Raw genomic sequence first — 16,696 nt, 5'->3', positions numbered from 1 at the left:
CAGTTCCAACTTTCAAGAAGGTTATTGGACCTTAAATTATCACATTTGATGAATCATGAAACTTTCAATTTCTTTGAGACCCATATACAACAAAATTTAAACACGCTTTATAACGAAATCCTCGCATTTTGTTTTGTGTCTTATGATCTATGATTTCACGAGACGCTTGGGAGTCACTTTGGTCTCAGTGGGAAGAAACTGAACATAAGCTCCCACGCGCACTGGAATGCACAGGTTTGCTCGCGCCAAACATTCGCCTATTGTATCAAACCTCAGACCAACCAACCCCCCCTTGCTCCCCCTCCATATAAACGTCTTATAATCCGCTGGCGTGACATATTCGCGGCAGAAGAGGCTGACTGTCATTACCACCTGTCAGGATGAGTGAGGAAGAGCAGAGTAACGGCCCGCTGGCTGTCAGGAAACCGTCCCGTATGCCCAAATGCTCACGCTGCAGGAACCACGGCTTCGTGTCTCCGCTAAAGGGCCACAAACGCTTCTGCAACTGGAGGGACTGTCAGTGTCAAAAATGCAGACTAATTGCTGAAAGACAGCGGGTCATGGCAGCCCAGGTAACTTAACGTTACACACGAGCCATTCTCGATACTAGGACCATGCAAGTTCAACCAGAGTCTGATTTGGGTTTTATTTTTTCCTGTTTCGTTGTATCCTCCGCTCTCTTGTGATCTAAATGCATTGTTTGTGTTTGTGTATGTGTTGTTTATAAACTTTTAACTTCTCCATATGTCATGCCTTGCCTCCCCCTATCGGTTTTTTTATTCATCGTTAACTTACTGCATCAACCGAATCGCATAGTTTTTAGTCGGGTTTTCCAGTTTACAGTCGAGTTTACAAATAATTAGACTGTTTGCTACAATAATCATGATAAATTGTTTACAAGTATAGTAACGGTTGCTAGCTACATTGTTGAACAGTGCCGTTTTTGCGACTGTTTCAGCTAGCTGCAGTTTGGCGCCGATATTTTTTTTTTCTCCGAATAAAACAGCCTGTGGAATAACTATCATTTAATACGTATTAAGTCATTTAATTGTTACGAAATTCTATTTTAAATGTCTCGTGATACTTTTAATGCATTAGAGAGTGAACGTGTTGTCCCGGCTGGGCCTTGAGTTCAATGTTTGTCGTGTTAGGTGGCCTTACGGAGGCAGCAGGCCCAAGAGGAAGAGATGGGCATCTGCAGTCCGGTTAACCTGTCCGGTTCAGACACTATGGTGAAGAACGAGGTCGTGGGTGATGTGAACGTGTTTACTATCAGCTCAGGACCGCCATCACCCACCAACAGCAGTGACACCGCATCTCCCACCAACCTAGGTGAGAGAACCTGATTAACGAAAACAATACCACAAAGGATAGCCTATCTCAATTTATCAAGTCCAGTTAAGAAATGGATGTGGTTATTAACAGTAGGCTATGCTGAGTTTAAATACCAAGTTTAAAAATTATTTTGTAAATGAATCTAAGCAAAAATTAAAACGTCATTATATACATTATAACCTTTGTAATCGCTGTTTTTGGGCATCACGTGAACAAAATAAAATCACACTGGGATACAAGAGTCAAATATATTCAAGGCAGATTTTAACTGTAAGGGCGTCTTTAAAAAATGTCTGGTTGGGGCAAGTTGTCATGCTACAGTTGTGGTAAAAAGTTTGCAAACACCTTGCAGAATCTGCAAAATGTTATTAATTTGAACAAAACGAGGGAAGTTGCAGCGCATGTAAACTTCTGAACTGGGTAATTTTATGTGAAATTGCTTACTGAGGGGAGTAGCTACTAAATACAAATAACATGCCATTTTTATTTTAATATTTTATTTTGTTAAAACTTTTAACATTTTGCAGAAGGTAGAAAAATGAAAAAGGTCGTAGTAATGAAACTTCTGATGCTATGATTAAAAAAAAAACCTTTATAAGGCTCTCATCATAATATAATTTGATAAAATGCCTTTCAAAGCATAAAATGTTTAATGGTTTCACTGAAAACAAAGCACCAAGTAGTGGACATACAAGCTAAGTGAATAGAACCTTAAAATTGGTGGTTAACATGATATTTAATGAGAGAAATTTTTTTGAGACAAAAAGGATGTTTTTTTTATTTATATTTTATTGAACTTTTTTTTTTTTTTTTTTTTTTTTACTTTTGGCCACAACTTACTGTATTTGTTGTAATTTTATGGAACTGCATTCCTGTTATTGCTAATTTATTATACATTTAAACAATGTTTTTGTTATTTTTTAATATTACATTTTATGTACTTTCGGTTTCATTACAGTTTCAACATGTTAAACGATATCATCTTTTTTCTCTCTCGGGTAAATAATGGCATAAATGTTCTGTAGAATTTTTGTAGTCAAATAGTACCAAAGTTAGGTAAAGGTAAATTAAATTGACTAAAAAAAAATTACCTTCAGAAATTTTAACTCCAGCAAAAATGGGACAACTACCCCAGTCTTCCCTAATCTCATATGATCACTACATTTTTGAGTAATTTATATATTTATACTATGGGGCTGTTGAATGCTTGTCCTACACACGAGAGTTTTAAGGACTAAAACCTAACAAATATCTTGAAGCACAACATCTGAACAATGTCTTGAAGTTTTGGAAACCGTAGTATAAGTGGAATAATTGACGACGGGCCGTTTAATTATTAGAAAATAACACACCCGAGGCTTCGTGGCTTGGCCACAGACATTACGCCGGGTGTTTATTATTTTCTAATAATTCAAAGGTCCGTCGTCAATTATTCCCTATATATATATATATAATTTCAGGATTCTTAAAGCCAGACAAAAATCTAGTTCAGTAAAATATAAAGAAAAAAAATCCTTTTTGTCTCAGAAAATATTTTTCCATGCAATATCATGTTAACAAAAACAAAAAATATTTTGAAGAATGTCGGTAACCAAACAGTTGATGGACCCTATTGACTTCCATAGTATTTATTTTCCTACTATGGAAGTCAATGGGGTCCATCAACTTTCTGGTTACCGACATTCTTCAAAATATCATCTTTTGTGTTCAGCAGCAGAAATAAATTCATACAGGTTTGAAACAACTTGATGTGGTGACTAAATAATGACAGAATTTAAATTTTTAAGTGAACTTCCTTTAAGGTTCATGTCAATTTTAAAGTTCTATTCACTTAGCTTGTATGTCCACTTCTTGGAGCTTTGTATTTAGTAAAAGCTCTTAATGCAACAAAACCATTTAACATTTGTGTTTTGAAAGGCATGTTATCAAATTATATTATCATGAATGCCTAAGAAGCGTAGCATCAGAAGTTTCATTACTACGAACTTATGAATTTTTTTCATTCTCATCATTTGTCCATCAATTTACACCCTCTTATTAAAATAAGACCTAAGCTCAACTCTCTGTAGGAGGTTTCTGTGAATCAGCCCTTTGTCACTTTACCATGGGAAAACAAAAAGATTAGTACATCTTGACCCCCTGAACTATCCACTGTGTGAGTGGCAGAGGAAAAACTAAAGGAACCATGACCATGAACATCTTGTAACCATCCCATAATTCTCAATTCTGCCAACTTCCTCAGAACACGGTACAGTCAGTGAGGTGCACATCCATTCTCATAAGGGGGGCGGGAAGCTATCAGCATAGATGGCGATTGTGCCGTGCCAGACCATGTCTGTGTCTGTTGTGTTCGATGAATGAGAGAAACATCCTGTTCCTGGTTCTCCGATAGGACTAAGCAAGGAGTTGGATACCAGACAGGTCAAGGTTGTCTATGGTCTGTGATTTAGCCAGCTGCCGCTTGAGTTGCTGAAAGATGAAGCAGGAGTTACTGGCGGTTTTCAGAATTTGTCGTCAGAGATAAAGTGACGCATGACATAACACACATGCAGACAAGATTACTTCTCATGAACTGGCATTTTATATTACTGTGAATCCGTGCCATTACCGTCACTAAAGAATATTTAAATCATTTCTAAATTTAGTGTTTGTTGATCATATGCATATGTTTTTCACTACACACTACGCCTTATGTGTGATACCCATCGCAGAATAGGCCATTCCAGGATGACACACTAATTTTGTCATAACTCTTTGTCATTGAAGCATGTTTTATTAGATTCTGCTGGTTTTACCCCTCTGAGAAACCTTTTTTTTTATTCAGTTAACTCTTTTGAAGACATAAGTTAAACCAAATATTTTTTTGGAGTTTTTAGCAAAAATAAATTGTAAACATATAGTTTTAGCATACAATTTTCTCGCCATGAAAATAGCCACAGAAGCTGGCATGGCGTTAAAAAAATGTGTGTGTACTAACTTGGATGGGTTAAAGTCTGAGTGTGGGTTACTACTTGGCCTTCTTCACATGTCACTTTCACTTTCTCTTTCTTTCTTATGCCTTGCAGACTTTTGTGTGAAATGTGAGAATATCTCTTGGGCACTACATTTTACGATTGTCACGATTCGATATATATCACGAAACTGAACTCACGATACGATATTATTGTGATACTCCTAGTCATATGATAAAAGGTTAACAAAAATTGTACTGTTGATTAAAATGCAAAATTTGGTCTTACATTGGGGTGGAAATGAATAGACTTGGACTTGGTGCTGGTAACCCAATGCACAGGACAATGGTGACACCAGAATAAAAATAGTCTAAGCTAAGCTAAAACTACAGAATTATTTTAGACTAATATGCTTGCACTAACTAATATTTTAAATAATGTAGACCACTTTTTATCAGGACCCACAAATATATAGTTTAATGTAGTACTGACACTGAAACTCTGTAAACGTGAATTTTTTCTCACATAGTAATTTTAATTTTGGGTGAACTATGCACAATACATATTGTCACTATCCACGATACATATTGTTGCATTTTTGTATTGCGATATATTGTGACACGATATATTGTTACACTCCTAATAATTACAACATTTTTCATTTGTTGATCATTTGCATGGTTTTATGCCTTACAAACTTTTTGCAAGCATGTTTTTTTTTTTTAAATGTGAGAATAGCTTGGAAGGAATACGTTTCAGTTGGTTGTTTAAAAAAAAAATAGAAACTGTATAATTTCCAATTTTGTATTATGTGTAAAATTTGAATCTGATGGATTTGTCCGAGAATTTTGACCTATTGTCTGATGTTTCAGAGAGCCGTTCCATGCTGGCTCTGAGCTCTGCAGTGACCAGCAGAGGGCACAATGAGGGCCCTTCTGAGCTGATGGTGGATGCCTCCTATTACAACCTCTACCAGCCCACACCGTACACGTCCTACTATAGCAACCTGTACAACTACCAGCAATACCAGGTGAATAAATGTGCTCCTCACATGTCAAGTGCAACTGAACTGCTCTTTCAGGTTTTAAATTACTGTTATACATTATTAATTCTACACTAATATATGCTACTATTATATAATAATAGTACATATTATTAATATTATTAGTAGTAGTATCAGTAGCTTAATACATATAAATTATGTATGTATATAAAAGTATGGACTTATTTAATATATATAAGCTACCGAGTCCCATTTGCACGTCATTTCAGGAACCTTTACTGTAAATTTGTAAACAGTAAGTTGTTGCATTATTTTAATTAATTATTTACATTGACCTTCTCCTGCTAAATATTACATTTATTTTGATTATTCTGGCTTCACATTAGGTAAAACGTTTGCTTCATAATATTTTATAGTATTTAATTTAAGTAGGTTTTTTTTACACACTAGCTATGGTATTTCTTTACCATAAAGTGTCAGTTTTTTACCGTAGGGTTGCATCACTGTAAAAGTAACTGGAAGTGTTCATGACAGATTTTAAGTTTGTCAAAAACGACTCAAATTTATTTTGAATTAATCTACTGACCCCAAACTCAACCCCCCCCCTACTATATAGTATCTTCAAACCAACCCTTTAGACATACAGTACCTCACACGAGCACACTAGCAAACATCCGTGTGAACGCCTGCATGTTGCACACACCTCCACACTCACCCAGTCTGCGTCCCATGTAGCCCAGGCCACGGTAATAAGGTGATTAAGTGTGTTGCAGCCGTGTTGATAGGGGCTGCTGTCATTGGACCCGGCTGCCTTGTTGAAGTTGGCAGGCCGTAGTGAGCTGCTGTCCTCGGTGCACAGTGATAATCCTTGTGCCATCGTTCCAAACCACTGGCCAAACACAGCAGGAAGGTGTGGAGCTTTCATGCCACTCTACACCTCTTACAGGCTGTTTACATTTCCCCGCTCCCCCTAGCCGGAACCGCAACTAATTCTGTCATTGGAGGTTTTTAACCCTTATCCTCACTGTACAACTATCACAAGACAACTGATATATCAAACAGTCTAAATAAGAACTGCTTTCAATTAGTGTCACTGTTTTTGTTTTATAATATCAGCTAAATGTGTTTTTGTTAGTTTAATATTGTATTTAAAAAAAATCCTAATCTGCAAAATCACATATTTCCAGTTTTCTAATCATGCTGCTCAGATACTGACGCTCTCACTATTCTACCAGTAAAATATCTTTTTAAAAGTATGACTTCTGTTTATAGTAGTTGCATTACAATTTTTTTTTAATGTAGGATAACATATTGCTGGTGTAACTACACTGTAAAAAGTTATTGTTGGTTTAACGTAAAAAGGTAAGTTACCTGGTTGCCTTATTTTACTTTCATTGAAATTAAGAGTTAGTACAAGGAAGGAGATTGGTTTAATACATAGACACTCAAAATATTATGTTCTCTGAACCACATTAATTATCTAAGTTGATTTGACAAAAGATAAAAAGTTGTGATAACAAATCATGAAACATTTTGTTTGGGGTCAGTAAGATAATACATAAAAAAAAAAAAACTTATTTTAAATTGTAATAATATTTCAGTTTTTACTCTATATGTTATATATTTGAGCAAATAGATGCAGCCTTGGTGAGCATAAGAGACTTCTTTCAAAAACATAAAAAATATCACTGACTGTAAACTGTATAGGCTAGTACTTACAAAGTGGGGTCAAAAAGTCAGACAACACTGGAGAAAATGCTTTCAAATTGTTTAATGATTTTATAATGTTAAAAAAAATCATTACACATGATATTTATAATTATCACAACTATTTTGAGCTTGATTGCAAGGTCAATATGAATTTCAGAATTTCTTAGTATTTGGTATGTTCTTTTTTTGCTTCAAAAATAATCTTGTTCTTCAATGAAATCTGATCTTTTGTACAAAAGATTTACATGGTCGGGATCACAAATGAGCTTATTTGATTAGTGACCAGGAAATAGTGCAGACTAGCAGGGGCTAGGCGTTTCCATTTGTAATGATAGAGACATTAACATATTAACTGTATGGTTAAAGATTTAATACCAAATTATATTCAGATGTACTGTAATGCAAACCATTAGCCAGATGCAAACCATGCAGTTCTGAGGCCAAGCACATTAATCTGTCCTGGCAGCAGCTCTCCAGTGTGGACATTGTCTGTGTCAGACTATACTGCACAAGTTTGAAGATGTCTGTTTGAAGATATCCAATTGGACAGCATGAAATTGAGGGCATCCTCAAAGTCATGGCCCGTTCAACTTTGATATATCATCATTGTATTGCAACAGTTTTACAAGCCCTTATTAATCAGCCAAGACTCACTGCCATAAGAAAGTGTCTTCATACTATGAAATAAAATGGCTTTCATATGGAGATCAGCCTGTGTATATGGTCTCGATTTATATTGCAAAGTATCCCTGTTGTATCAAATCTGATCTACTCAAGTGTGAAGTAAATTCAATCTATATTTCTCCAGGGAGTGTTATATACACACGTCAGTGATGGGGCCATATTTCAGCATATTTGTGCAGTTGGGTCCCTGATGGCGACATATTGCTCAAGGGTCACCGCCTCCATCTCCTTAGTGTGTCCCAGGGTTTGAATTGCAAAGGTTAATGACATTGCTCATATGAAGATACAGCTTTGCTGTTTAAGCACTGCTCTGTAGAGGGGGAATGTGACTTTAATTCTGATCTCACATTGCCTGATTTAACTATTTGGAAGATGCGTGAAGGAAATATAATGTTTTTATAGTAAACTATCGCTGCGTCCGAAATCGCAAACTGTCTGAGTAGTACTAAATTTGAGTTTACTTTGCGACGTTCTATATAGTATGAATGAAATTCGGATGTACTACATCCGCCATGTTGTTACTGTCACGTTACCTACCAGCATCAGTTGCGTCGCTAGTCTTCCATTCATAAATCCCCTCTCGTGGCCTCGTGGGATAATAAATCGAATGCGCACTTCAGAATCTCTGCGAAAGTAGTACGTGTACGTCACCCAGGCAGTGGCGGAGCCAGGATTTTTTCATAGGGGTGGCCAGGCAAGGGCCAGCAAACAGTCTGGGGTGGCACATAAATCTTAATTATTTTAACATAAAAATTTGTTTAAATAATGTATTGGACTGTTTTAGTGCCTTCCTACACAACTGAATACAGTTAATTTGTACTGAATTGTAATTGAGATAGTAGTGAATTAGGAATCATGGAATACTGAGTGAATTTGATCTTTTTTATTATTATTATTACTTACCACCTCCAGGCATATTAATAAAGGGGACACGCACTATAGCTAAAGTTCAACTTGCTCAGTTAGCTTGGTTCTGGTTCTCAAAACCCCTAACATTGTTGCACCTTCATGGATGAGACATGCAGATAGCCTACTGTAGTTCAAAGATTATTTAACCTTCATTGAATTTTATATAATCAATGAACTTCAACTTTCTATAGGCTATTAGTTGTCAAAATAAATAATATACCTAAATTAAAAAGGGGGGTAAACATCTCTTTTGAATCCCTATGTGCAAGAATGTGAACAAGGCGGAAGTCAACAGCACATAAATGCCAGAATGTAAAATTTGTTATTTTATGAATTTAAAAATTATCCATTTTTGTTTGTCCTTTACAAATTAATGTAAAATTACCGCCTATATCTTCTAGTACAAATGCACAGTGCTCACATTTATTTAAAAAATTACATAGCCTATCAGTTTGTGCCTTTAATTGTGATCTCACATGGCAGAATATTTTAGTCGAGACATATGTGATGCATATATAACAAATACATGCATGCATGCAGTTTTGACACAGATTTTATCGCCTTTTTGATTATTTCATGAGTTAATTGACGACAGAAAACTACAGCACGCCACATTTGCGCGTGATGTGCAAGTACAGTACAACGGCTGACAGGACCGGAAAGTTAGTTTTACTGACATTTGTTGACCTTACAACATCTCATCTTGCCGCAGTCCTACTGATTCAGGACAACGCGTTTTTCTCCGCATCTGACAGAAGTGTCACACGCTTTCACACAGATCGTTCAAAATAAAAGTAGCATCAGAAAAAAAAGAGAATTACGTTGTTGTTTCTTTGACTGCACATATGCGACTCACTCAAAACGGTTATGCAACCCACCAGTTGAGGAACATCGAATGTTCGAATCTGTATTTACTATGCTCCGATCACTGCTGAAGCTTATTCGGCACCTGTACATTTCCGCACTCGTTTGACTTGCGCCTGGCGCTGAGGTGAAGTTGGGGTGCGCGTCTGAAAAGTCTCACGTTTTTTGTGGTCTTAAAGAGACGGTTCTGTGTTTTAAAAACGCAATTCTTGTAAGAAAGAAAAAAAGAAAAAGAAAAAATAGAGCGAGATAGAAACAGAAGTTGTGAGAGGGGTGGCCAAAGGGGTGGCCAAGCTTAAGCCAAGGGTGGCCATGGCCACCCCTGGCCACCCCCTGGCTCCGCCACTGCACCCAGGGGCTTTTGACTGCTGTTTTTCAAATACTATGTATTCAGACTACTCTTTTGGCGTACTCTTTTTCGCATAGAGTAGGGAAGCATTCGTTTTCGGACGCAGCGCAAGACTATTAGTTTAGTCTTCGTTTTTGTTTTATTGTTTTAGTTTTCATTAGCTATCGGTTTGGTTTTAGCTTTTAATAAAACATTAATTTATTTAAAGGGTTAGTTCACCCACAAATGAAAATTCTGTCATTGTTTACTCACCCTCATGTCATTCCAAAACCCTAACACTTTCGTTCATCTTCTAAACATAAATGAAGATATTTGAATGAAATCTGAGCGATATCTGTCTCTCCATTGACAGTCTACGCAACTACCACTTTTTCGTTTCAAAATTTCATAAAGAGATTGTAAAACAAATCCATATGAATTGAACAGATTTAATTTAGGCTTTTATTCACATAAACGTTCATCAACTCGCACATCAGTTGGTAAACGGAAGCTCAAGCATGTTTGCTTGACGTGCAAGAACCAATGAGGTTCGTGTGTTACGCAGCACGTTTGAGCTTCTGCAAGAACCAATGAGGTTTGTTCTCGCGCATTAAGCAAGTTCTGTTGAGATTCTGTTTATGTTTGGTGATCAATATTTATATGTGAATAAAAGACTAAATTAAATCAGTTTATCATATAAAGCGATCAAGTCTTTTCAGAAAATTTGGACTAAACCACTTAATTCATATGGATTAGTTTTACGATCTCTTTACATCAAAGTGGTAGTTGTGTGGACTGTCAAAGGAGGGACAGAAATCTCTCAGATTTCATAAAAAAAATTGTGTTCCAAAGATTCAAATTTGTGTTCATTTGTGTTCTGAAGATGAACGAAAGTCTTAAAGGGTTAGTTCACCCAAAAATGAAAATTAAGTCATTAATTACTCACCCTCATGTTGTTCCAACCCCGTAAGACCTTCGTTCATCTTCGGAACACAAATGAAGATATTTTTGATTAAATTTGAGAGGTGGATCACTGCTACATAGGCTTCCTAAGGGAGTGAAACTTGACGGCGAGAGGTCAAGAGATTTCCACGACGCATGCGCGAGAACTGAACAAGAAGTAGTAGAAGAAGAACGTCCTCTTCTCAGTTCTCGCGCATGCGTCGTGGAAATCTCTTGAACTCTCGTCTCAGGCCCACAAGGAAGAAAAGGAATAGTCGAATAAAGTCGTTATTTTTGTTTGTTTTTCCGCACAACTCCGCAAGAGTAGTTTTTTATTTATATACAGTATGTTAAAAAATGCATTAAAATTGTACAGTAGTGGCTAGGGGTGTAACAATACCCTACCCTCATGTCACGAATCTCACGATTCGATACATATCACGATACTCACAATACGATATTATTGTGATACTTCAAGACATATGGGAAAAGACTGACAAAAAATTTACTGTTGATCAAATTGCTAAATTTGGTCTTACATTGGGGTGGAAATGAGGCTTGGATTTGGTGCTGGTAACGCAATGCACAGGACAATGGTGACACCAGAATAAAAATGTTCATGATTCTGAAGCTGAAAATACAGAACTATTTTAGACGAACATACTTGCACTCTGTCACTAACTACATATGTTTAAAATAATGTAGGCCACTTCTTACTGGTAACAAAAGACTTTTGGCATTATCAGGACCCACACATATTCCCCCATTGCATTATTTTACATTATATTCAACTTTATATATAGTAGTTTAATGTAGTACTGACACTAAAACTCTGTAAACTTTTACTCTAAAATAATTTCTTACACAGAAATGTTAATTTTGGGTGAACTATGCACAATACATAGTCACTATCCACAATTCATATTGATGCATTTTTCTATTGCGATATATTGTGACACAATAAAAAGTGATGTCCGGAGGGTATATTTGTTTTTAATGACCCTACAAGTTCAATTAAACCATCAAAATATGAGAGAAATATTTTATATACTGTATATATATATTTAAAAAAAATATATATATATATATATATATATATATATATATATATATATATATATATATATATATATATATATATATATATATATATATTTAAAAAAAAAAATATATATATTTTTTTTTAATAGTTAAAATATGAGAGAACAACAAAACACTAAACTTGGTTAAGGTATATATCTGACAAAATAATTTGTCAAAATTATATACACAAAAAGCTCGCAGGAAAAAGAATACACTGACTAGAATATAATCAGTTATTAATATTTCATTGGTTCTCTCTTGTTTTTGCATACGTTTATCATTTCTTTGAATGACAGCCTGGCTAATAATTTATTAAAATTAGTTTTTTTGCATTATCACAAATAAAACAATTGACTCCAAGCACAACTACACAACAAAATCTTTAACACATTTTGAATAATATTTCAATAAAGGGTGAAGATGTCAACTTTCCTAGGCCGGACATCACTTTTGGGAACTACTGTAGTTCATACAGATAGTGTCTTGAACACTGCTTTTTTTCTAATATCTAAATGTTTTCCATTTCTAAATTATTGTCACTGTCCAGAGAGTGTAACAGAAGATTCCCATTTAACGGCTCAAATTCTGTGTAGTTTAAGTAGTTTGACCTGTTTTTAGTTAGTAGTTTGGTGTAATATTTTAATATTTCATAAAAAAATAAAATAAAGAATCAGTTTAAAAATATATATTTCAACAACATTCGTCTGTCAAATCAAAGTCAATTTAATACAAACAATTTTGAGGGAATATTATAAAACTTTAAAACATGAAATCACAGATAGGACTCCTTTATGGCACTTTTCCACTGCTGGTACGGCTCAGCACGGTTCGGCTCGCTTCGCTTTTCCACTGCGTGGTACGACTCGGCTCAGCACGGCACGACTCGGTTCGCTTTATCTCGGTTTGGTTTTCCACTGCAGTTAGTACCGCTTCAAAGTAGGTGTGATTGTAGTCTGATCGTTATAGTTTATCCGCTCCTCGGCAACCAACGAGAGGAACGTCTGCACTTCGTCCACTGACCACGATTCAGCCATTTCTTTTTTGGAAGTTTTATTTCTTTCTTTTTTCTTCAAGCAAGTCAAGCAAGTAGTTTTAAGACAGGTGCTACAGCGGTGGCTGTTACTGGCTAAAGTGGCTATTTAAATCTAGGGGGTTTGATGTCTCGCAAATACAATGACGCTGGTAGTGACGATTCTGTCTGACCAATCAGTGATCTGCAGTGTTCACGTCACATTTTAGTATTGGTACGGTACACTTGGAACCTCAACAGAGGTGGTACCATTTAAAGCGAGCCGAAGCGAGCTGTACCGTACCGTACCATGCAGTGGAAAAGCGCTACAAGTGAGCCGTACCGAGCCAAGCCGTACCGTAGCATGCAGTGGAAAAGCGCCATTAGACTCATAAGACTGTGTGTCAAGGTCATTAAGATAAAAATATCAGGTTATTAGACCTTTAGACATGAAGGTTAGTTTAGGTTGTCATGTCAAATGGAATGAGTTTTTTAACTTGAAAAATATTGTGGAAAATCAAAGTATGAAACCGAAGTGTGAGATCTGTGTTCGTGTTTTGTAATTCTGAAACTTCACAGTTGTTGGTATGGAGTTGTTTGGACATTCTTGTATTCTCTCTTACATTTACAAAATCATAACTTACCATGAAACTTTCCTTCATAGCTTCTTCTCTTTATTAGGGTCAATTTGATAAGGAAGTAATAAGGGCAAGGAGCTATTCCTCCTCATCTGACTTTTATCTTAGTGTGTCCATCTCCCGCCCTCTCCCACCTCCAGTGAGTGGGGCTCCGCTGCACTGCAGGTGGAGAATGAAAATATGAGGGTTGCGTAGAGGATCCAGACAGCTGATGGTGCCAGATAAGAGCTCACTCAGGGAGGTAAAGGACTCCAGCCAGCCCTCATTAATGATGCTGCTCTGAATCGAACAACGCTAGCAGGCCTGTTCATCATTTCTGTGAGCACTTCTTCTTGTATTACATGAATTGGGGAATCACAATGCACTTTCAAACTGCTGAAGCTGTCCTAAGCAGGCACTATGCAATGTTACCAGATTTTTGTCTAGATATGTTCATACCTGAGATAGAGATCAGAATCACAGCGAAGGACGTTGAATGATGCATGGATTTTACTCCACTTGCACTTATTTGGATGTAAGTGTTATGGTGGGTTGAGAGTGGCATAGAAAAGCAAGGAAATAGCTGAGTAGCATTGCAAATATTTTGGCACAAACACACAGTGTTTGTCTCTTGCTTGTTGTGGCACATGCTTTTTTTCCACCTCGTTTTATTTCATGTATGTATTGGTGGGGTACTCTTGAAAAAATACAGTTCAATTTGTATTATATTTGTCATAGGCAATATAAGAGGCTGACATTGTTTAAATAACAGTTTATAAACCTGTCAAGAGTTGATGGGGTGAACAGTAAATGGTGACATATTACTGGCTGACAGAAATCAAATTCCATAAAAGTGGAATTGAAAACACCCTAAAGCCTCTGTGCTGCCAAGTAGACAGCTTATTTTAAAGTTCTCAAAAGATGGAAGAAAACTTGTTTGTTGCAGTTTATTTTGAAAAAAGAGAGAGGGAGAAATAAAGCAATCTAGGCAGAAGGTCAACCATAACTTATACTGGCCATTTGTTTTCTCCCTCTAGGACTAGAGGTTCATTTTGTCACATCCACAGAGTGTACAGACTGTTTTATTAAGTGTTTTCAGTGCTCTGAGATTAATGTCATGCAGTGTGCAGTAGAACTCAAGACCCGGTTTAGGACCATCACTGTTGGTGTACCATATACTGTACCTGGTTTCTATATCGTTTCATCTATATTGTTGTTCAAACAGATACAGATGGACCATATATGTATAAAAGAATGCGAGAAATTACAACGCCCAATATGGTGTCTGCAGTAAAGGACCAGCCTTTAAATTAAGAACGATAGGTTGCCTTATTAGTCAAGGCACTGCCTAGTCTATTTGCTTTACAGTGTGCATGCACATTAACTGGGCCAACATGCAAATACACTACTGTTCAAAAGTTTGGGGTCAGTGCTCTCTTATGCTCACCAAGGTTGCATATATTTATTCAAAAATACTGTAAAAACAGTAATATTGTGAAATATTATTACAAATTATTAGTACAATATTTTAATATATTTGAAAAAATGATTTATTCCTGTGATGGCAAAGCTGAATTTTCAGCAGCCATTACTCCAGTCTTCAGTAGGGTTTGGTATCGTTTGAATTTTAGTGATTCAGATTCTTATCGATTCCCAGTTTCGATTCCAAAATGGCAAAAAAAAAGTCAAACATTTTGATATCAAACATTATTTATTCTGTCTTTTTGCAAAACATTCTGTTGTAGCTGAATACCATGAACAAAAATCAGCAGCCTAATGAACAACTAGACTAATATAATTTCAAACATTATTAAAGACAAGTATACAGTCAAGTAACACAATAAGAACTAATAAGCAAGTTGGCAATAGCACAAATACAACTGAACAAAGTTCAGAGATTTAAATCAAATGTAAAATCACACAGCATAGTTTTCTTTTTGTCAATAAAATATAGATTAATCTTTTTTTAAAGTTGCAAATAGGGCTGGGCGATATGGAGCAAAAAATATATCTCGATATATTTAGCTATATCTCGATATACGATATATATCTCGATATCTTTACAGGAAAAATAACCCAACAAAAATTACTGCAAAAACAAATATGCCAAATACCACAGCCTTTTTTTTATTGGAGTGCAAAGAGGTAGGCAGTTCATGTAGTCCAAAGTGCTTCTGCGACATTTAAAAAAAAAAAAAAAAATCCCTGTATACAAAAATAATAATTCAACGACGGCAATAGCCAGGGTTGCCACCGTTTTACCGGGATTTTCATTCTTTTTAATAACCTGTCCCGGGAAATTGATCCACTCTCCCGGGACACAGAATGTCCCGGTTTTCGAAAGGCTGTGTGAATATGTATGTTCAAACCGCATAGCGTGCGCACGGCAGAGAGGGAGAGAGCACCGTGTAGCACGCGCACGGCAGAGAGGGACAGAGAGCGAGAGACCTTGCGTGTGTTTGCTAGAGTGCATGTGTGCCTCAAGAAGTGCATGTAAGACAGCATTTAAGACGATTTTTTTAGACGAGTTCTGTACAAGGGGGTAATCCATCAGCCGGAAGTTGAAGCCTCGCGGGAGCCGCCATTGTAGCAGAACTTCACCTGCTGTTAGCATTCCATTGACTCCCATTCATTTTGCCGTCACTTTGACAGCGAATAACTTTACATCTGAGGCGTCCAAAGACTCCATTTATCCCTTATTTATTTCTAAAGAAACACGACAATGTATAAAAGGCTCCATTACCTTGTATCTTACGTTATGGCCCCGTAGAAGCAGTTTTTGTAAAAATAGGCTAACGATTGCGTCATAACGAATCGACTCTCCGTCGCACAGTAGAGAAATTACCGTATAGACAGGAGGAGAAGCTCGCTGGCAATCGGGGGGACGTGGAGGCATAAAGTCAAGGGAGAAGCCCATAGAGAGTCATAAAGTTGATCCTGCTGCAAGCTCATGGACAGCTAATACTCACTCTCTCTGTCTCTGTGAGATTCGGAAGGGAATTATTCAGATTTCACTCGGCACAGCTACTAGAAGACATACAGGTTGCTCACGTGACAGGCTCAGTTTGAGCCTGCGCAGTACGCCTGGCAGTCAGCTTTTAACGGGCTTCAATTTTCTCCGTTGAAATCAATGGGGTCGCTGTGTCCATTTCTTTTACGGTCTATGGTTCTATAGCCTCCGGGCTAGTTGCGGGCGCCGCCATGTTGAATGAGACAACACGCGAGGGGAGGGGAAACAAAAGCAAGGAGGCGGGGGCGAGC

General features: G+C 36.8%; 1 protein-coding gene across 1 annotated transcript in view; it reads left to right on the top strand.

The window, feature by feature from the left end:
* Nucleotides 1-306: 306 nt before the first annotated feature.
* The window catches only part of dmrt1 (doublesex and mab-3 related transcription factor 1), a 35,535-nt gene continuing 19,145 nt past the window's right edge, over nt 307-16,696 (top strand). The window contains exons 1-3 of the mRNA XM_056233402.1: nt 307-572; nt 1,152-1,332; nt 5,159-5,316. Coding sequence (XP_056089377.1) covers nt 381-572; nt 1,152-1,332; nt 5,159-5,316 — 531 coding nt within the window. The 5' untranslated portion in view covers nt 307-380. The remainder of the gene's footprint in view (nt 573-1,151; nt 1,333-5,158; nt 5,317-16,696) is intronic.

The sequence above is a fragment of the Rhinichthys klamathensis genome, unplaced genomic scaffold (assembly GCF_029890125.1).
Source record: "Rhinichthys klamathensis goyatoka isolate OS25496 unplaced genomic scaffold, OSU_Roscu_1.1 h1tg000369l_1, whole genome shotgun sequence".
NCBI classification, from domain to species: domain Eukaryota; kingdom Metazoa; phylum Chordata; class Actinopteri; order Cypriniformes; family Leuciscidae; genus Rhinichthys; species Rhinichthys klamathensis.
This window is presented reverse-complemented; position numbering and strand designations above follow the sequence as displayed.